This window comes from Crinia signifera, chromosome 3 (genome assembly GCF_055691185.1).
Source record: "Crinia signifera chromosome 3, ASM5569118v1, whole genome shotgun sequence".
Classification (NCBI taxonomy): Eukaryota; Metazoa; Chordata; class Amphibia; order Anura; family Myobatrachidae; genus Crinia; species Crinia signifera.
This window is the reverse complement of record NC_139219.1, coordinates 4115825-4132137: the sequence shown is the minus strand read 5'-3', so window position 1 is coordinate 4132137 and position 16313 is coordinate 4115825. Positions and strand designations below refer to the sequence as shown.

At 49.9% G+C, this 16313-nt stretch overlaps 1 protein-coding gene across 1 annotated transcript in view; it reads right to left on the bottom strand.

Annotated features, from left to right (window-relative positions):
* The window catches only part of GPATCH2 (G-patch domain containing 2), a 169145-nt gene that overhangs the window by 52161 nt on the left and 100671 nt on the right, over positions 1-16313 (bottom strand). The window contains exon 8 of the mRNA XM_083175147.1: positions 14508-14572. Within this exon, the coding sequence (XP_083031273.1) occupies positions 14508-14572 (65 nt within the window). The remainder of the gene's footprint in view (positions 1-14507; positions 14573-16313) is intronic.

Below are 16313 nucleotides of genomic sequence, written 5' to 3'. Positions count from 1 at the left end.
GTGACAGGGACACACAATCCTGTAATAGTGTCAGGTGCGACACACAGAACCACGTATACAGATTACTCCTGACGACACTGATAGTGTACAGTGACAGGGACACACAATCCTGTAATAGTGTCAGGTGCGACACACAGAACCACGTATACAGGTTACTCCTGACGACACTGATAGTGTACAGTGACAGGGACACACAATCCTGTAACAGTGTCAGGTGCGACACACAGAACCACGTATACAGGTTACTCCTGACGACACTGATAGTGTACATTGACAGGGACACACAATCCTGTAACAGTGTCAGGTGCGACACACAGAACCACGTATACAGGTTACTCCTGACGACACTGATAGTGTACAGTGACAGGGACACACAATCCTGTAATAGTGTCAGGTGCGACACACAGAACCACGTATACAGGTTACTCCTGACGACACTGATAGTGTACAGTGACAGGGACACACAATGCTGTAATAGTGTCAGGTGCGACACACAGAACCACGTATACAGGTTACTCCTGACGACACTGATAGTGTACAGTGACAGGGACACACAATCCTGTAATAGTGTCAGGTGCGACACAGAACCACGTATACAGGTTACTCCTGACGACACTGATAGTGTACAGTGACAGGGACACACAATCCTGTAATAGTGTCAGGTGCGACACACAGAACCACGTATACAGGTTACTCCTGACGACACTGATAGTGTACAGTGACAGTGACACACAATCCTGTAATAGTGTCAGGTGCGACACACAGAACCACGTATATAGGTTACTCCTGACGACACTGATAGTGTACAGTGACAGGGACACACAATCCTGTAATAGTGTCAGGTGGGACACACAGAACCACGTATACAGGTTACTCCTGACGACACTGATAGTGTACAGTGACAGGGACACACAATCCTGTAATAGTGTCAGGTGCGACACACAGAACCACGTATACAAGTTACTCCTGACTACACTGATAGTGTACAGTGACAGGGACACACAATCCTGTAATAGTGTCAGGTGTGACACACAGAACCACATATACAGGTTACTCCTGACGACACTGATAGTGTACAGTGACACACAATCCTGTAACAGTGTCAGGTGGGACACACAGAACCACGTATACAGGTTACTCCTGACGACACTGATAGTGTACAGTGACAGGGATACACAATCCTGTATTAGTGTCAGGTGCGACACACAGAACCACGTATACAGGTTACTCCTGACGACACTGATAGTGTACATTGACAGGGACACACAATCCTGTAACAGTGTCAGGTGCGACACACAGAACCACATATACAGGTTACTCCTGACGACACTGATAGTGTACAGTGACAGGGACACACAATCCTGTAATAGTGTCAGGTGCGACACACAGAACCACGTATACAGATTACTCCTGACGACACTGATAGTGTACAGTGACAGGGACACACAATCCTGTAATAGTGTCAGGTGGGACACACAGAACCACGTATACAGGTTACTCCTGACGACACTGATAGTGTACAGTGACAGGGACACACAATCCTGTAATAGTGTCAGGTGCGACACACAGAACCACGTATACAGATTACTCCTGACGACACTGATAGTGTACAGTGACAGGGACACACAATCCTGTAATAGTGTCAGGTGGGACACACAGAACCACGTATACAGGTTACTCCTGACGACACTGATAGTGTACAGTGACAGGGACACACAATCCTGTAACAGTGTCAGGTGCGACACACAGAACCACTTATACAGGTTACTCCTGACGACACTGATAGTGTACAGTGACAGGGACACACAATCCTGTAACAGTGTCAGGTGCGACACACAGAACCACGTATACAGGTTACTCCTGACGACACTGATAGTGTACATTGACAGGGACACACAATCCTGTAACAGTGTCAGGTGCGACACACAGAACCACGTATACAGGTTACTCCTGACGACACTGATAGTGTACAGTGACAGGGACACACAATCATGTAATAGTGTCAGGTGGGACACACAGAACCACGTATACAGGTTACTCCTGACGACACTGATAGTGTACAGTGACACACAATCCTGTAACAGTGTCAGGTGCGACACAGAACCACGTATACAGGTTACTCCTGACGACACTGATAGTGTACAGTGACAGGGACACACAATCCTGTAATGGTGTCAGGTGCGACACACAGAACCACGTATACAGGTTACTCCTGACGACACTGATAGTGTACAGTGACAGGGACACACAATCCTGTAATAGTGTCAGGTGCGACACACAGAACCACGTATACAGGTTACTCCTGACGACACTGATAGTGTACAGTGACAGGGATACACAATCCTGTAATAGTGTCAGGTGGGACACACAGAACCACGTATACAGGTTAATCCTGACGACACTGAAAGTGTACAGTGACAGGGACACACAATCCTGTAATAGTGTCAGGTGCGACACACAGAACCACGTATACAGGTTACTCCTGACGACACTGATAGTGTACAGTGACAGGGACACACAATCCTGTAATAGTGTCAGGTGCGACACACAGAACCACGTATACAGGTTACTCCTGACGACACTGATAGTGTACAGTGACAGGGACACACAATCCTGTAATAGTGTCAGGTGGGACACACAGAACCACGTATACAGGTTACTCCTGACGACACTGATAGTGTACAGTGACAGGGACACACAATCTTGTATTGGTGTCAGGTGCGACACACAAAACCACGTATACAGGTTACTCCTGACGACACTGATAGTGTACAGTGACAGGGACACACAATCCTGTAACAGTGTCAGGTGGGACACACAGAACCACGTATACAGGTTACTCCTGACGACACTGATAGTGTACAGTGACAGGGACACACAATCCTGTAATAGTGTCAGGTACGACACACAGAACCACGTATACAGGTTACTCCTGACGACACTGATAGTGTACAGTGACAGGGACACACAATCCTGTAACAGTGTCAGGTGCGACACACAGAACCACGTATATATGTTACTCCTGACGACACTGATAGTGTACAGTGACAGGGACACACAATCCTGTAATAGTGTCAGGTGGGACACACAGAACCACGTATACAGGTTACTCCTGACGACACTGATAGTGTACAGTGACAGGGACACACAATCCTGTAATAGTGTCAGGTGCGACACACAGAACCACGTATATATGTTACTCCTGACGACACTGATAGTGTACAGTGACAGACAATCCTGTAATGGTGTCAGGTGCGACACACAGAACCACGTATACAGGTTACTCCTGACGACACTGATAGTGTACAGTGACAGGGACACACAATCCTGTAATAGTGTCAGGTGGGACACACAGAACCACGTATACAGGTTACTCCTGACGACACTGATAGTGTACAGTGACAGGGATACACAATCCTGTATTAGTGTCAGGTGCGACACACAGAACCACGTATACAGGTTACTCCTGACGACACTGATAGTGTACAGTGACAGGGACACACAATCCTGTAATAGTGTCAGGTGCGACACACAGAACCACGTATACAGATTACTCCTGACGACACTGATAGTGTACAGTGACAGGGACACACAATCCTGTAATAGTGTCAGGTGGGACACACAGAACCACGTATACAGGTTACTCCTGACGACACTGATAGTGTACAGTGACAGGGACACACAATCCTGTAACAGTGTCAGGTGCGACACACAGAACCACTTATACAGGTTACTCCTGACGACACTGATAGTGTACAGTGACAGGGACACACAATCCTGTAATAGTGTCAGGTGGGACACACAGAACCATGTATACAGGTTACTCCTGACGACACTGATAGTGTACAATGACAGGGATACACAATCCTGTAATAGTGTCAGGTGCGACACACAGAACCACGTATACAGGTTACTCCTGACGACACTGATAGTGTACAGTGACAGGGACACACAATCATGTAATAGTGTCAGGTGGGACACACAGAACCACGTATACAGGTTACTCCTGACGACACTGATAGTGTACAGTGACACACAATCCTGTAACAGTGTCAGGTGCGACACAGAACCACGTATACAGGTTACTCCTGACGACACTGATAGTGTACAGTGACAGGGACACACAATCCTGTAATGGTGTCAGGTGCGACACACAGAACCACGTATACAGGTTACTCCTGACGACACTGATAGTGTACAGTGACAGGGACACACAATCCTGTAACAGTGTCAGGTGCGACACACAGAACCACGTATACAGGTTACTCCTGACGACACTGATAGTGTACAGTGACAGGGACACACAATCCTGTAATAGTGTCAGGTGCGACACACAGAACCACGTATACAGGTTACTCCTGACGACACTGATAGTGTACAGTGACAGGGACACACAATCCTGTAATGGTGTCAGGTGGGACACACAGAACCACGTATACAGGTTACTCCTGACGACACTGATAGTGTACAGTGACAGGGACACACAATCCTGTAATAGTGTCAGGTGCGACACACAGAACCACGTATACAGGTTACTCCTGACGACACTGATAGTGTACAGTGACAGGGACACACAATCCTGTAATAGTGTCAGGTGCGACACACAGAACCACGTATACAGGTTACTCCTGACGACACTGATAGTGTACAGTGACAGTGACACACAATCCTGTAATAGTGTCAGGTGCGACACACAGAACCACGTATACAGGTTACTCCTGACGACACTGATAGTGTACAGTGACAGGGACACACAATCCTGTAACAGTGTCAGGTGCGACACACAGAACCACGTATACAGGTTACTCCTGACGACACTGATAGTGTACAGTGACAGGGACTCACAATCCTGTAATAGTGTCAGGTGCGACACACAGAACCACGTATACAGGTTACTCCTGACGACACTGATAGTGTACAGTGACAGGGACACACAATCCTGTAACAGTGTCAGGTGCGACACACAGAACCACGTATACAGGTTACTCCTGACGACACTGATTGTGTACAGTGACAGGGACACACAATCCTGTAACAGTGTCAGGTGCGACACACAGAACCACGTATACAGGTTACTCCTGACGACACTGATAGTGTACAGTGACAGGGACACACAATCCTGTAATAGTGTCAGGTGCGACACACAGAACCACGTATACAGGTTACTCCTGACGACACTGATAGTGTACAGTGACAGGGACACACAATCCTGTAATAGTGTCAGGTGCGACACACAGAACCACGTATACAGGTTACTCCTGACGACACTGATAGTGTACAGTGACACACAATCCTGTAACAGTGTCAGGTGCGACACACAGAACCACGTATACAGGTTACTCCTGACGACACTGATAGTGTACAGTGACAGGGACACACAATGCTGTAACAGTGTCAGGTGCGACACACAGAACCACGTATACAGGTTACTCCTGACGACACTGATAGTGTACAATGACAGGGACACACAATCCTGTAATAGTGTCAGGTGCGACACACAGAACCACGTATACAGGTTACTCCTGACGACACTGATAGTGTACAGTGACAGGGACACACAATCCTGTAACAGTGTCAGGTACGACACACAGAACCACGTATACAGGTTACTCCTGACGACACTGATAGTGTACAGTGACAGGGACACACAATCCTGTAATAGTGTCAGGTGCGACACACAGAACCACGTATACAGGTTACTCCTGACGACACTGATAGTGTACAGTGACAGGGACACACAATCCTGTAATAGTGTCAGGTGCGACACACAGAACCACGTATACAGGTTACTCCTGACGACACTGATAGTGTACAGTGACAGGGACACACAATCCTGTAATAGTGTCAGGTGCGACACACAGAACCACGTATACAGGTTACTCCTGACGACACTGATAGTGTACAGTGACAGGGACACACAATCCTGTAATAGTGTCAGGTGTGACACACAGAACCACGTATACAGGTTACTCCTGACGACACTGATAGTGTACAGTGACAGTGACACACAATCCTGTAATAGTGTCAGGTGTGACACACAGAACCACGTATACAGGTTACTCCTGACGACACTGATAGTGTACAGTGACAGTGACACAGAATCCTGTAATAGTGTCAGGTGCGACACACAGAACCACGTATACAGGTTACTCCTGACGACACTGATAGTGTACAGTGACAGGGACACACAATCCTGTAACAGTGTCAGGTGCGACACACAGAACCACATATACAGGTTACTCCTGATGACACTGATAGTGTACAGTGACAGACACACAATCCTGTAATAGTGTCAGGTGCGACACACAGAACCACGTATACAGGTTACTCCTGACTACACTGATAGTGTACAGTGACAGGGACACACAATCCTGTAATAGTGTCAGGTGGGACACACAGAACCACGTATACAGGTTACTCCTGACGACACTGATAGTGTACAGTGACAGACACACAATCCTGTAACAGTGTCAGGTACGACACACAGAACCACGTATACAGGTTACTCCTGACGACACTGATAGTGTACAGTGACAGGGACACACAATCCTGTAACAGTGTCAGGTGGGACACACAGAACCGCATATACAGGTTACTCCTGACGACACTGATAGTGTACAGTGACAGGGACACACAATCCTGTAATAGTGCCAGGTGCGACACACAGAACCACGTATACAGGTAACTCCTGACACTGATAGTGTACAGTGACAGGGACACACAATCCTGTAATAGTGCCAGGTGCGACACACAGAACCACGTATACAGGTTACTCCTTTGGCGTTCGGGAGAGATCATTGTACACAGAATCAGCGAAAATCTGCTGACCAAAGTCACCAAAATACAATGTCACGGGGTAAAGCAAGGTTACAGCGACGCTGCCATAGAGGTGCAGATAGAAGGTTCGCGCACAACTGTGTTTCCCTCACAGAGAAATGCGCAATTATGTGTCATAAATGGGATTTTTGCAGAAAAAAAACTAAATATATAAATAGTAAATATGTCACCGCTAACTGGCACTGTAGGCAGATGTACCGGTGTGAGCTTGTAGTAGGGTATACAGACGAGTATAGGGTCTCATCAGGACTATAATGGGGTGATGCTATGGAATGTACCCCCTGATGTCACGGTTTCCAAATGGGCTGACTGGCTGCACCCCTGTGAATACTGGTTAGAATATGGCACTGTGCATTTACGTAGGCGCACCCTAAGTATTTGACGGAGGGTGTGGTATATGTCGCAGGAAGAATTTAGACATGGGCGTCATACAGATGTACAGGAGACGTGGTCATGCATGATGCGGAGGGCACTGCCTGCAAGACATCGAATTCTGCATTGTAATATCATGATTACTACACAAACACTGCATTTATTCCTTATGGGAAGTACATACGCCCTTTACCACTCAGTCCTGCTCTACAAACAACGCTTCTGCCATTGTCTGGGCTTAACTAACGCATCAGCTTACTGTAGTAACAGGTCAGGCTGCCGCCTCAGGCAAAATGGCTGCACCACCACCTACAGCCGACAAAATGGCAGTAGCCGCTTTCTAGACCTAAGCAATGTACGAAGTACATTCAGTAACGTGGGTCAGCAACGTGTGTCAGCAACGTGTGTCAGCAACGTGTGTCAGCAACGTGTGTCAGCAACGTGTGTCAGCAACGTGTGTCAGCAACGTGTGTCAGCAACGTGTGTCAGCAACGTGTGTCAGCAACGTGTGTCAGCAACGTGTGTCAGCAACGTGTGTCAGCAACGTGTGTCAGCAACGTGTGTCAGCAACGTGTGTCAGTAACACAGATCCTACAGAGATCAAACACCAGTAAAAGTAACCAGAAAAGTAAAGGAGACAAACATTCTGCTGTGCTAAATAATCCCGGATCAGGGTGTGCGCGGCGTAATTGGCTGATGGACTCCTCATACCGCTAATCGTGCAGTCATTTACCCGACAATCTAATGTTCACTTCTCCTATTCCAATATATTAACAGCTGCTCAAAATGCCGTAATTAATGGTTCAATTTATTTTTGGCAAAGTGAAAGCGGTGACAGATAGTTCTGTATCCAGCGCAAATTAGGACGCGTTCCCAACCAGCGGCTGACAGAAGGGAGAAGGAACAAGGTCTGCGGTGTGTGGGGTGTGTGTTGTATGCAATGGGTGCTCTGTGCCCTGTGCTTGCTCTGTGCAGTGGGTGCCCTGTGCAGTGTGTTGTATGCAATGGGTGCTCTGTGCAGTATGTTGTGTGCAGTGGGTGCCCTGTGCAGTGTGTTGTGTGCAGTGGGTGCCCTGTGCAGTGTGTTGTGTGCAGTGGGTGCCCTGTGCTTGCTCTGTGCAGTGGGTGCCCTGTGCAGTGTGTTGTGTGCAGTGGGTGCCCTGTGCTTGCTCTGTGCAGTGGGTGCCCTGTGCAGTGTGTTGTGTGCAGTGGGTGCCCTGAACTTGCTCTGTGCAGAGGGTGCCCTGTGCAGTGTGTTGTGTGCAGTGGGTGCCCTGTGCTTGCTCTGTGGGTGGTATGTGCTCTGTGCAGTGGGTGCTGTACAGGAACCGCATTATTACACATGGGTACAACACTTTCCACGCAGTATGGACACTTAAAGAAGTAATCACACTGCGCCAAATGTAACTGATGAGTTTGAAGAAACTCAGGGAGCCCGAGGTGTGCTCCCACCACCACCAGTGCTGTGCCTAAACACGTGCAAAGGGGGCAGCCGTACGAACGTGTGGGCCCTCTCCCAAAGGAGAAAGGCCCCATGGTTCCCCTAACCCCCCTCAACCATAAGGCCGAGGAAGGGAAAAAAGGGATCGGTGGGTCCTCTTCGCCGAAGCTCAGAGAGACCTGCGTTTCCTCCACCCCCGGAAGGGTTTTGGACCCGAAGGTTTGGAGAGACCCGCATAGGCTTCCCTCCGCCTTGCGGCTCGGGGTTGCCCTCGAGGGGACCGGGACTCTCCCCAAAAGGTGAAGAATCCCAGTCATGTTTGGGGAACGGAAGGCCCGTTAGGGACAGCCGCACTACCCAAATCAAAAAAACGTGACAAACTAACGAAAAACGTGAAGTGCTCAAAAGTGCAAATCAAAGAAAGAAATAAAAAGAGGCCCTAGCCAGAAGGCCGGGGTGGGGGTGTAAAAAATTGTCCTACCCCATCCAAAAGGACGAGGTAAGGACGTGTAGCCTAACCTAGAGGGAAGTGCGCAGTGCAAGTGCCATTCAGTGCATGGTGCTGGACATCACCAGTGCAAATCAGGCACCCCCGAGTTACCCCGGGGGCACAGTGCAGCCTCGGGCTCCAGGCAGCCGACCAATCAGCGTCCGACCAAGTGTTTCTCCGTCTCACCAGCAGGTACTTTCCAGCCCCTGGCATGGGAATGGGTACTCCACTGGGCTTTTCGAAAGACTCCCTTAGGGGCTGCACCCCCCTTGGAAGAGCAATCTAGTCCCAGTGTTTCTCCGCTCCCAGGGTTAAGATACTAGGCTGAGCTTTTCGCTGTGCCCAGGCTGGTGGCTTAGCCAACCTGGACCAATCTACTCGGTCTCAGCTTTTCTCCGCTCCCTGGGAATGGATACTAGACTGAGCCTTTTGCTGACTCATCCTTCGGGGGCTACGAACCCCGTCAAGAGAGTCAAACTACTAGGCCCAGTGTTTCTCCCCCCCTCTTACCAGTGGGTTTACGGAAACAACACCTCCTACCAAAGGCAGAGGTGAAGGTACTCAGCCAGACTTTTCACCACTCCCAGGCAAAGAAGAGGGGTCCCACACCCTCCGCCCATCAGAGCAGCTACTCAGTCCAGCCTTTCTCTATTCTCTGCCAGAGGCCAGTCCATACCCACTGATAAGAACAGATACTACACTTGATCTTAGCCAAAAGGCAAATGTAACTGATATTCCACAAATCTGGTTGCAACACTGCACCTGCCACAGACATGACCGGGTGCGTCCTCTCCACTGGCGCCTCCTCACGTGACACCATAGTCTCCTAGGCAGACTATGACTGTGAAGATTATTGGACCACGCCAATCATCCACTGCCCAGACATTCCACTGCCCTCATTATAAATAATACACATTTTTTCCATTTGCAAATGTGGTAACTATTAGTAGTGCGATACCAACCAATGATGCACCAGCCTGTGGCTCTGCAGCTGTTATGAACACATCCCAGCATGCATTGCCATAGTTTATGCATTTTCCAAAAGCAATACTGTGGCAAGGTATGCTGGGATGTGTAATCTCACAACAGCTGGAGAGCGCCAGATGCCCCAGGCCGGTGATACAAGGTCACAGAAAACATATACTGTGAGATCAGCAAGGAGACCCCTCCCTCCCGGCTGTCACTGGCCATCCCTCCCTCTCCCAGAGACCATGCCCATACAGGCCGCGCCGCAGTGACTATACACAGCCACCTTACCCTGCGACCTTCTCCAGACCATGCCCATACAGGCCGCGCCGCAGTGACTATACACAGCCACCTTACCCTGTGCCCTTCTCCAGACCATGCCCATACAGATCGCACCGCAGTGACTATACACAGCCACCTTACCCTGCGCTCTTCTCCAGACCATGCCCATACAGGCCACGCCACAGTGACTATACACAGCCACCTAACCCTGCGCTCTTCTCCAGACCATGCCCATACAGGCCACGCCACAGTGACTATACACAGCCACCTAACCCTGCGCTCTTCTCCAGACCATGCCCATACAGGCCGCGCTGCAGTGACTATACACAGCCACCTTACCCTGTGTGCCCTTCTACAGACCATGCCCATACAGGCCGCGCCGCAGTGACTATACACAGCCACCTTACCCTGCGCCCTTCTCCAGACCATGCCCATACAGGCCGCGTCGCAGTGACTACACAGCCACCTTACCCTGGGCCCTTCTCCAGACCATGCCCATACAGGCCGCGTCGCAGTGACTATACACAGCCACCTTACCCTGTGCCCTTCTCCAGACCATGCCCATACAGGCCGCGTCGCAGTAACTATACACAGCCACCTTACCCTGCGCCCTTCTCCAGACCATGCCCATACAGGCCGCGTCGCAGTGACTATACACAGCCACCTTACCCTGCGCCCTTCTACAGACCATGCCCATACAGGCCGCGCTGCAGTGACTATACACAGCCACCTTACCCTGTGTGCCCTTCTCCAGACCATGCCCATACAGGCCGCGTCGCAGTGACTATACACAGCCACCTTACCCTGCGCCCTTCTCCAGACCATGCCCATACAGATCGCGCTGCAGTGACTATACACAGCCACCTTACCCTGTGCCCTTCTACAGACCATGCCCATACAGGCCGCGCCGCAGTGACTATACACAGCCACCTTACCCTGCGCCCTTCTCCAGACCATGCCCATACAGGCCGCGTCGCAGTGACTATACACAGCCACCTTACCCTGCGCCCTTCTCCAGACCATGCCCATACAGGCCGCGCTGCAGTGACTATACACAGCCACCTTACCCTGTGTGCCCTTCTCCAGACCATGCCCATACAGGCCGCGTCGCAGTGACTATACACAGCCACCTTACCCTGGGCCCTTCTCCAGACCATGCCCATACAGGCCGCGTCGCAGTGACTATACACAGCCACCTTACCCTGCGCCCTTCTCCAGACCATGCCCATACAGGCCACGCTGCAGTGACTATACACAGCCACCTTACCCTGTGTGCCCTTCTCCAGACCATGCCCATACAGGCCGCGTCGCAGTGACTATACACAGCCACCTTACCCTGCGCCCTTCTCCAGACCATGCCCATACAGGCCGCGTCGCAGTGACTATACACAGCCACCTTACCCTGGGCCCTTCTCCAGACCATGCCCATACAGGCCGCGTCGCAGTGACTATACACAGCCACCTTACCCTGCGCCCTTCTCCAGACCATGCCCATACAGGCCGCGCTGCAGTGACTATACACAGCCACCTTACCCTGTGTGCCCTTCTCCAGACCATGCCCATACAGGCCGCGTCGCAGTGACTATACACAGCCACCTTACCCTGCGCCCTTCTCCAGACCATGCCCATACAGGCCGCGTCGCAGTGACTATACACAGCCACCTTACCCTGCGCCCTTCTCCAGACCATGCCCATACAGGCCGCGCCGCAGTGACTATACACAGCCACCTTACCCTGCGCCCTTCTCCAGACCATGCCCATACAGGCCGCGCCGCAGTGACTATACACAGCCACCTTACCCTGCGCCCTTCTCCAGACCATGCCCATACAGGCCGCGTCGCAGTAACTATACACAGCCACCTTACCCTGCGCCCTTCTCCAGACCATGCCCATACAGATCGCGCTGCAGTGACTATACACAGCCACCTTACCCTGTGCCCTTCTACAGACCATGCCCATACAGGCCGCGCCGCAGTGACTATACACAGCCACCTTACCCTGTGCCCTTCTACAGACCATGCCCATACAGACCGCGCCGCAGTGACTATACACAGCCACCTTACCCTGTGCCCTTCTACAGACCATGCCCATACAGGCCGCGCCGCAGTGACTATACACAGCCACCTTACCCTGTGCCCTTCTCCAGACCATGCCCATACAGGCTGTGCCGCAGTCACTATACACAGCCACCTTACCCTGTGCCCTTCTCCAGACCATGCCCATACAGGCCGCGCCGCAGTGACTATACACAGCCACCTTACCCTGTGCCCTTCTCCAGACCATGCCCATACAGGCCGCGCCGCAGTCACTATACACAGCCACCTTACCCTGTGCCCTTCTCCAGACCATGCCCATACAGGCCGCGCCGCAGTGACTATACACAGCCACCTTACCATGCGCCCTTCTCCAGGCCATGCCCATAAAGGCCGTGCCGCAGTGGCTATTCACATCCACCTTACCCTGTGCCCTTCTCCAGACCATGCCCATACAGGCCGCGCCGCAGTGACTATACACAGCCACCTTACTCTGTGCCCTTCTCCAGACCATGCCCATACAGGCCGCGCCGCAGTGACTATACACAGCCACCTTACTCTGTGCCCTTCTCCAGACTATGCCCATACAGGCCGCGCCGCAGTGACTATACACAGCCACCTTACTCTGTGCCCTTCTCCAGACCATGCCCATACAGGCCGCGCCGCAGTGACTATACACAGCCACCTTACCCTGTGCCCTTCTACAGACCATGCCCATACAGGCCGCGCCGCAGTCACTATACACAGCCACCTTACCCTGTGCCCTTCTACAGACCATGCCCATACAGGCTGCGCCGCAGTGACTATACACAGCCACCTTACCCTGCGCCCTTCTCCAGACCATGCCCATACAGGCCGCGCCGCAGTGGCTATACACAGCCACCTTACCCTGTGCCCTTCTCCAGACCATGCCCATACAGGCTGCACCGCAGTCACTATACACAGCCACCTTACCCTGCGCCCTTCTTTAGACCATGCCCATACAGGCTGCGCCGCAGTCATTATACACAGCCACCTTACCCTGTGCCCTTCTCCAGACCATGCCCATACAGGCTGCGCCGCAGTCATTATCCACAGCCACCTTACCCTGTGCCCTTCTCCAGACCAGGCCCATACAGGCCGCGCCGCATTGACTATACACAGCCACCTTACCATGCGCCCTTCTCCAGACCATGCCCATACAGGCCGCGCCGCAGTGACTATACACAGCCACCTTACCCTGTGCCCTTCTCCAGACCATGCCCATACAGGCCGCGCCGCAGTGACTATACACAGCCACCTTACCATGCGCCCTTCTCCAGACCATGCCCATACAGGCCATAATCTGCTACCGTTAGACAGCACATAACATTATATATACACACACATACATATATAATATATATATATGCAACAAAGATATAGAGTGTGCCTTCTATTGTATCACCACCTTAAATTTTAGATGGAGATGAACACTTTCAATCAATTTCTTAAGACATTTGTACAATTTATTAAAATACAACAAAACAATATCCAATGTTGTTTCATACCATGCAGCTATTTGGAGTGGCATCTTGGGAGACACAGTTCAGCTATTGAGAGGATTGACGGACAAACCTCTCCACATCGCCCCATTTGCCCCATTCCACATTGAAATTGAGACATTAATCTAGTCGGTTCAAGAATGACAGAGGAACCAGCCTAGTCGTTGTTTTTAATCGGAAGCTCATTCCTATTGAGTCATGTTTGTTACATCCCCTGATTAAGTCCAAGTGACGAAACGCGTGGAGTTATTGTGATTGAAAAAATCTTGGACTCCATATGAAACATTGGATATTGTTTTGTTGATTTTTAATAAATTGTACAACTGTCTTAAGAAATTGATTGAAAGTGTTCATCTCCATCTAAAATTTAAGGTGGTGATACAATAGAAGGCGCACTCTATATCTTTGTTGCATGTACTATTCTCTGTCCCCCACTAACAGGGGGGACTTATAGAGGTGCCACCGGGACATACTTATCCTAGCGCAGTGAAAGGGTTATCTCTATCGATCTATCTATATGCGTACATCACCAATATGACACTAAGTGACCGGTCCCGTCTCACCTGCTGGCTGTCCTCACGGAGCAGTTCTTCTTGTGGCCTCGGTCAGAACGTGTCTCCCGTAGAAGCTGCAGAAAGTGAGACAGAATGTTATGGAGTCAGCGGAACATAAACAAAGCCAGGTATTATACCGCATACCTAAAGATACTAACAGCGCCAGGTATTATACCGCGTAGCTAAAGATACTAACAGTGCCAGGTATTATACCGCATACCTAAAGATACTAATAGCTCCAGGTATTATACCGTGTACCTAAAGATACTAACAGCGCCAGGTATTATACCGCGTACCTAAAGATACTAACAGCGCCAGGTATTATACCGCGTACCTAAAGATACTAACAGCGCCAGTTATTATACCACGTTCCTAAAGATACTAACAGCGCCAGGTATTATACCGCATACCTAAAGATACTAACAGCGCCAGGTATTATACCGTGTACCTAAAGATAATAACAGCGCCAGGTATTATACCGTGTACCTAAAGATACTAACAGCGCCAGGTATTATACCGCGTACCTAAAGATACTAACAGCGCCAGTTATTATACCGCATACCTAAAGATACTAACAGCGCCAGGTATTATACCGTGTACCTAAAGATACTAACAGCGCCAGGTATTATACCGCGTACCTAAAGATACTAACAGCACCAGGTATTATACCGCGTACCTAAAGATACTAACAGCGCCAGTTATTATACCACGTTCCTAAAGATACTAACAGCGCCAGGTATTATACCGCATACCTAAAGATACTAACAGCGCCAGGTATTATACCGTGTACCTAAAGATAATAACAGCGCCAGGTATTATACCGCGTACCTAAAGATACTAACAGCGCCAGGTATTATACCGCGTACCTAAAGATACTAACAGTGCCAGGTATTATACCGCATACCTAAAGATACTAACAGCGCCAGGTATTATACCGGGTACCTAAAGATACTAACAGCGCCAGGTATTATACCGCGTACGTAAAGATACTAACAGCGCCAGGTATTATACCGCGTACGTAAAGATACTAACAGTGCCAGGTATTATACCGCGTACCTAAAGATACTAACAGCGCCAGGTATTATACCGGGTACCTAAAGATACTAACAGCGCCAGGTATTATACCGCGTACGTAAAGATACTAACAGCGCCAGGTATTATACCGCGTACGTAAAGATACTAACAGTGCCAGGTATTATACCGCGTACCTAAAGATACTAACAGCGCCAGGTATTATACCGTGTACCTAAAGATAACAGCGCCAGGTATTATACCGTGTACCTAAAGATACTAACAGCGGCAGGTATTATACCGCGTACCTAAAGATACTAACATATGGTCACACACTGGCTAATATCCTCGCACAGCAGTGACTCACATTATTTGTCTGAAACTTCCCCTGCTGCAATGGATTAGTATATGGACCGCTTTATGCCTGCGCCAGTCTGTCCCAGCAATGGTTACAGCAGTAGGTAGCGCCATTTATACTGTGTACCAGTGGTTCCCGAACTGTGTGCCGTGGCACTTGCAGGGGTGCCCTGGCTTGGTGTCCAATATAATAGTCTAATTGTGCACATAATGAAGTGAATCCTGTCCATTACCACATAACGTAACCCTAAGGATGAGATATATAAACACAATTTAACTTAATATATGTTTCTGACTTTCTCAAAACCATTATAGGAATTGGTGTTGGAGCTTGTGCCTATATATTAGCCTAGGGGTGCCACAAAATAATCGCGCTTTAGGGTGGCGCGATTAAAACACGTTTGGGAACCCCTGCTCTATATATTATTTAATACCCTTGCTTTAAAG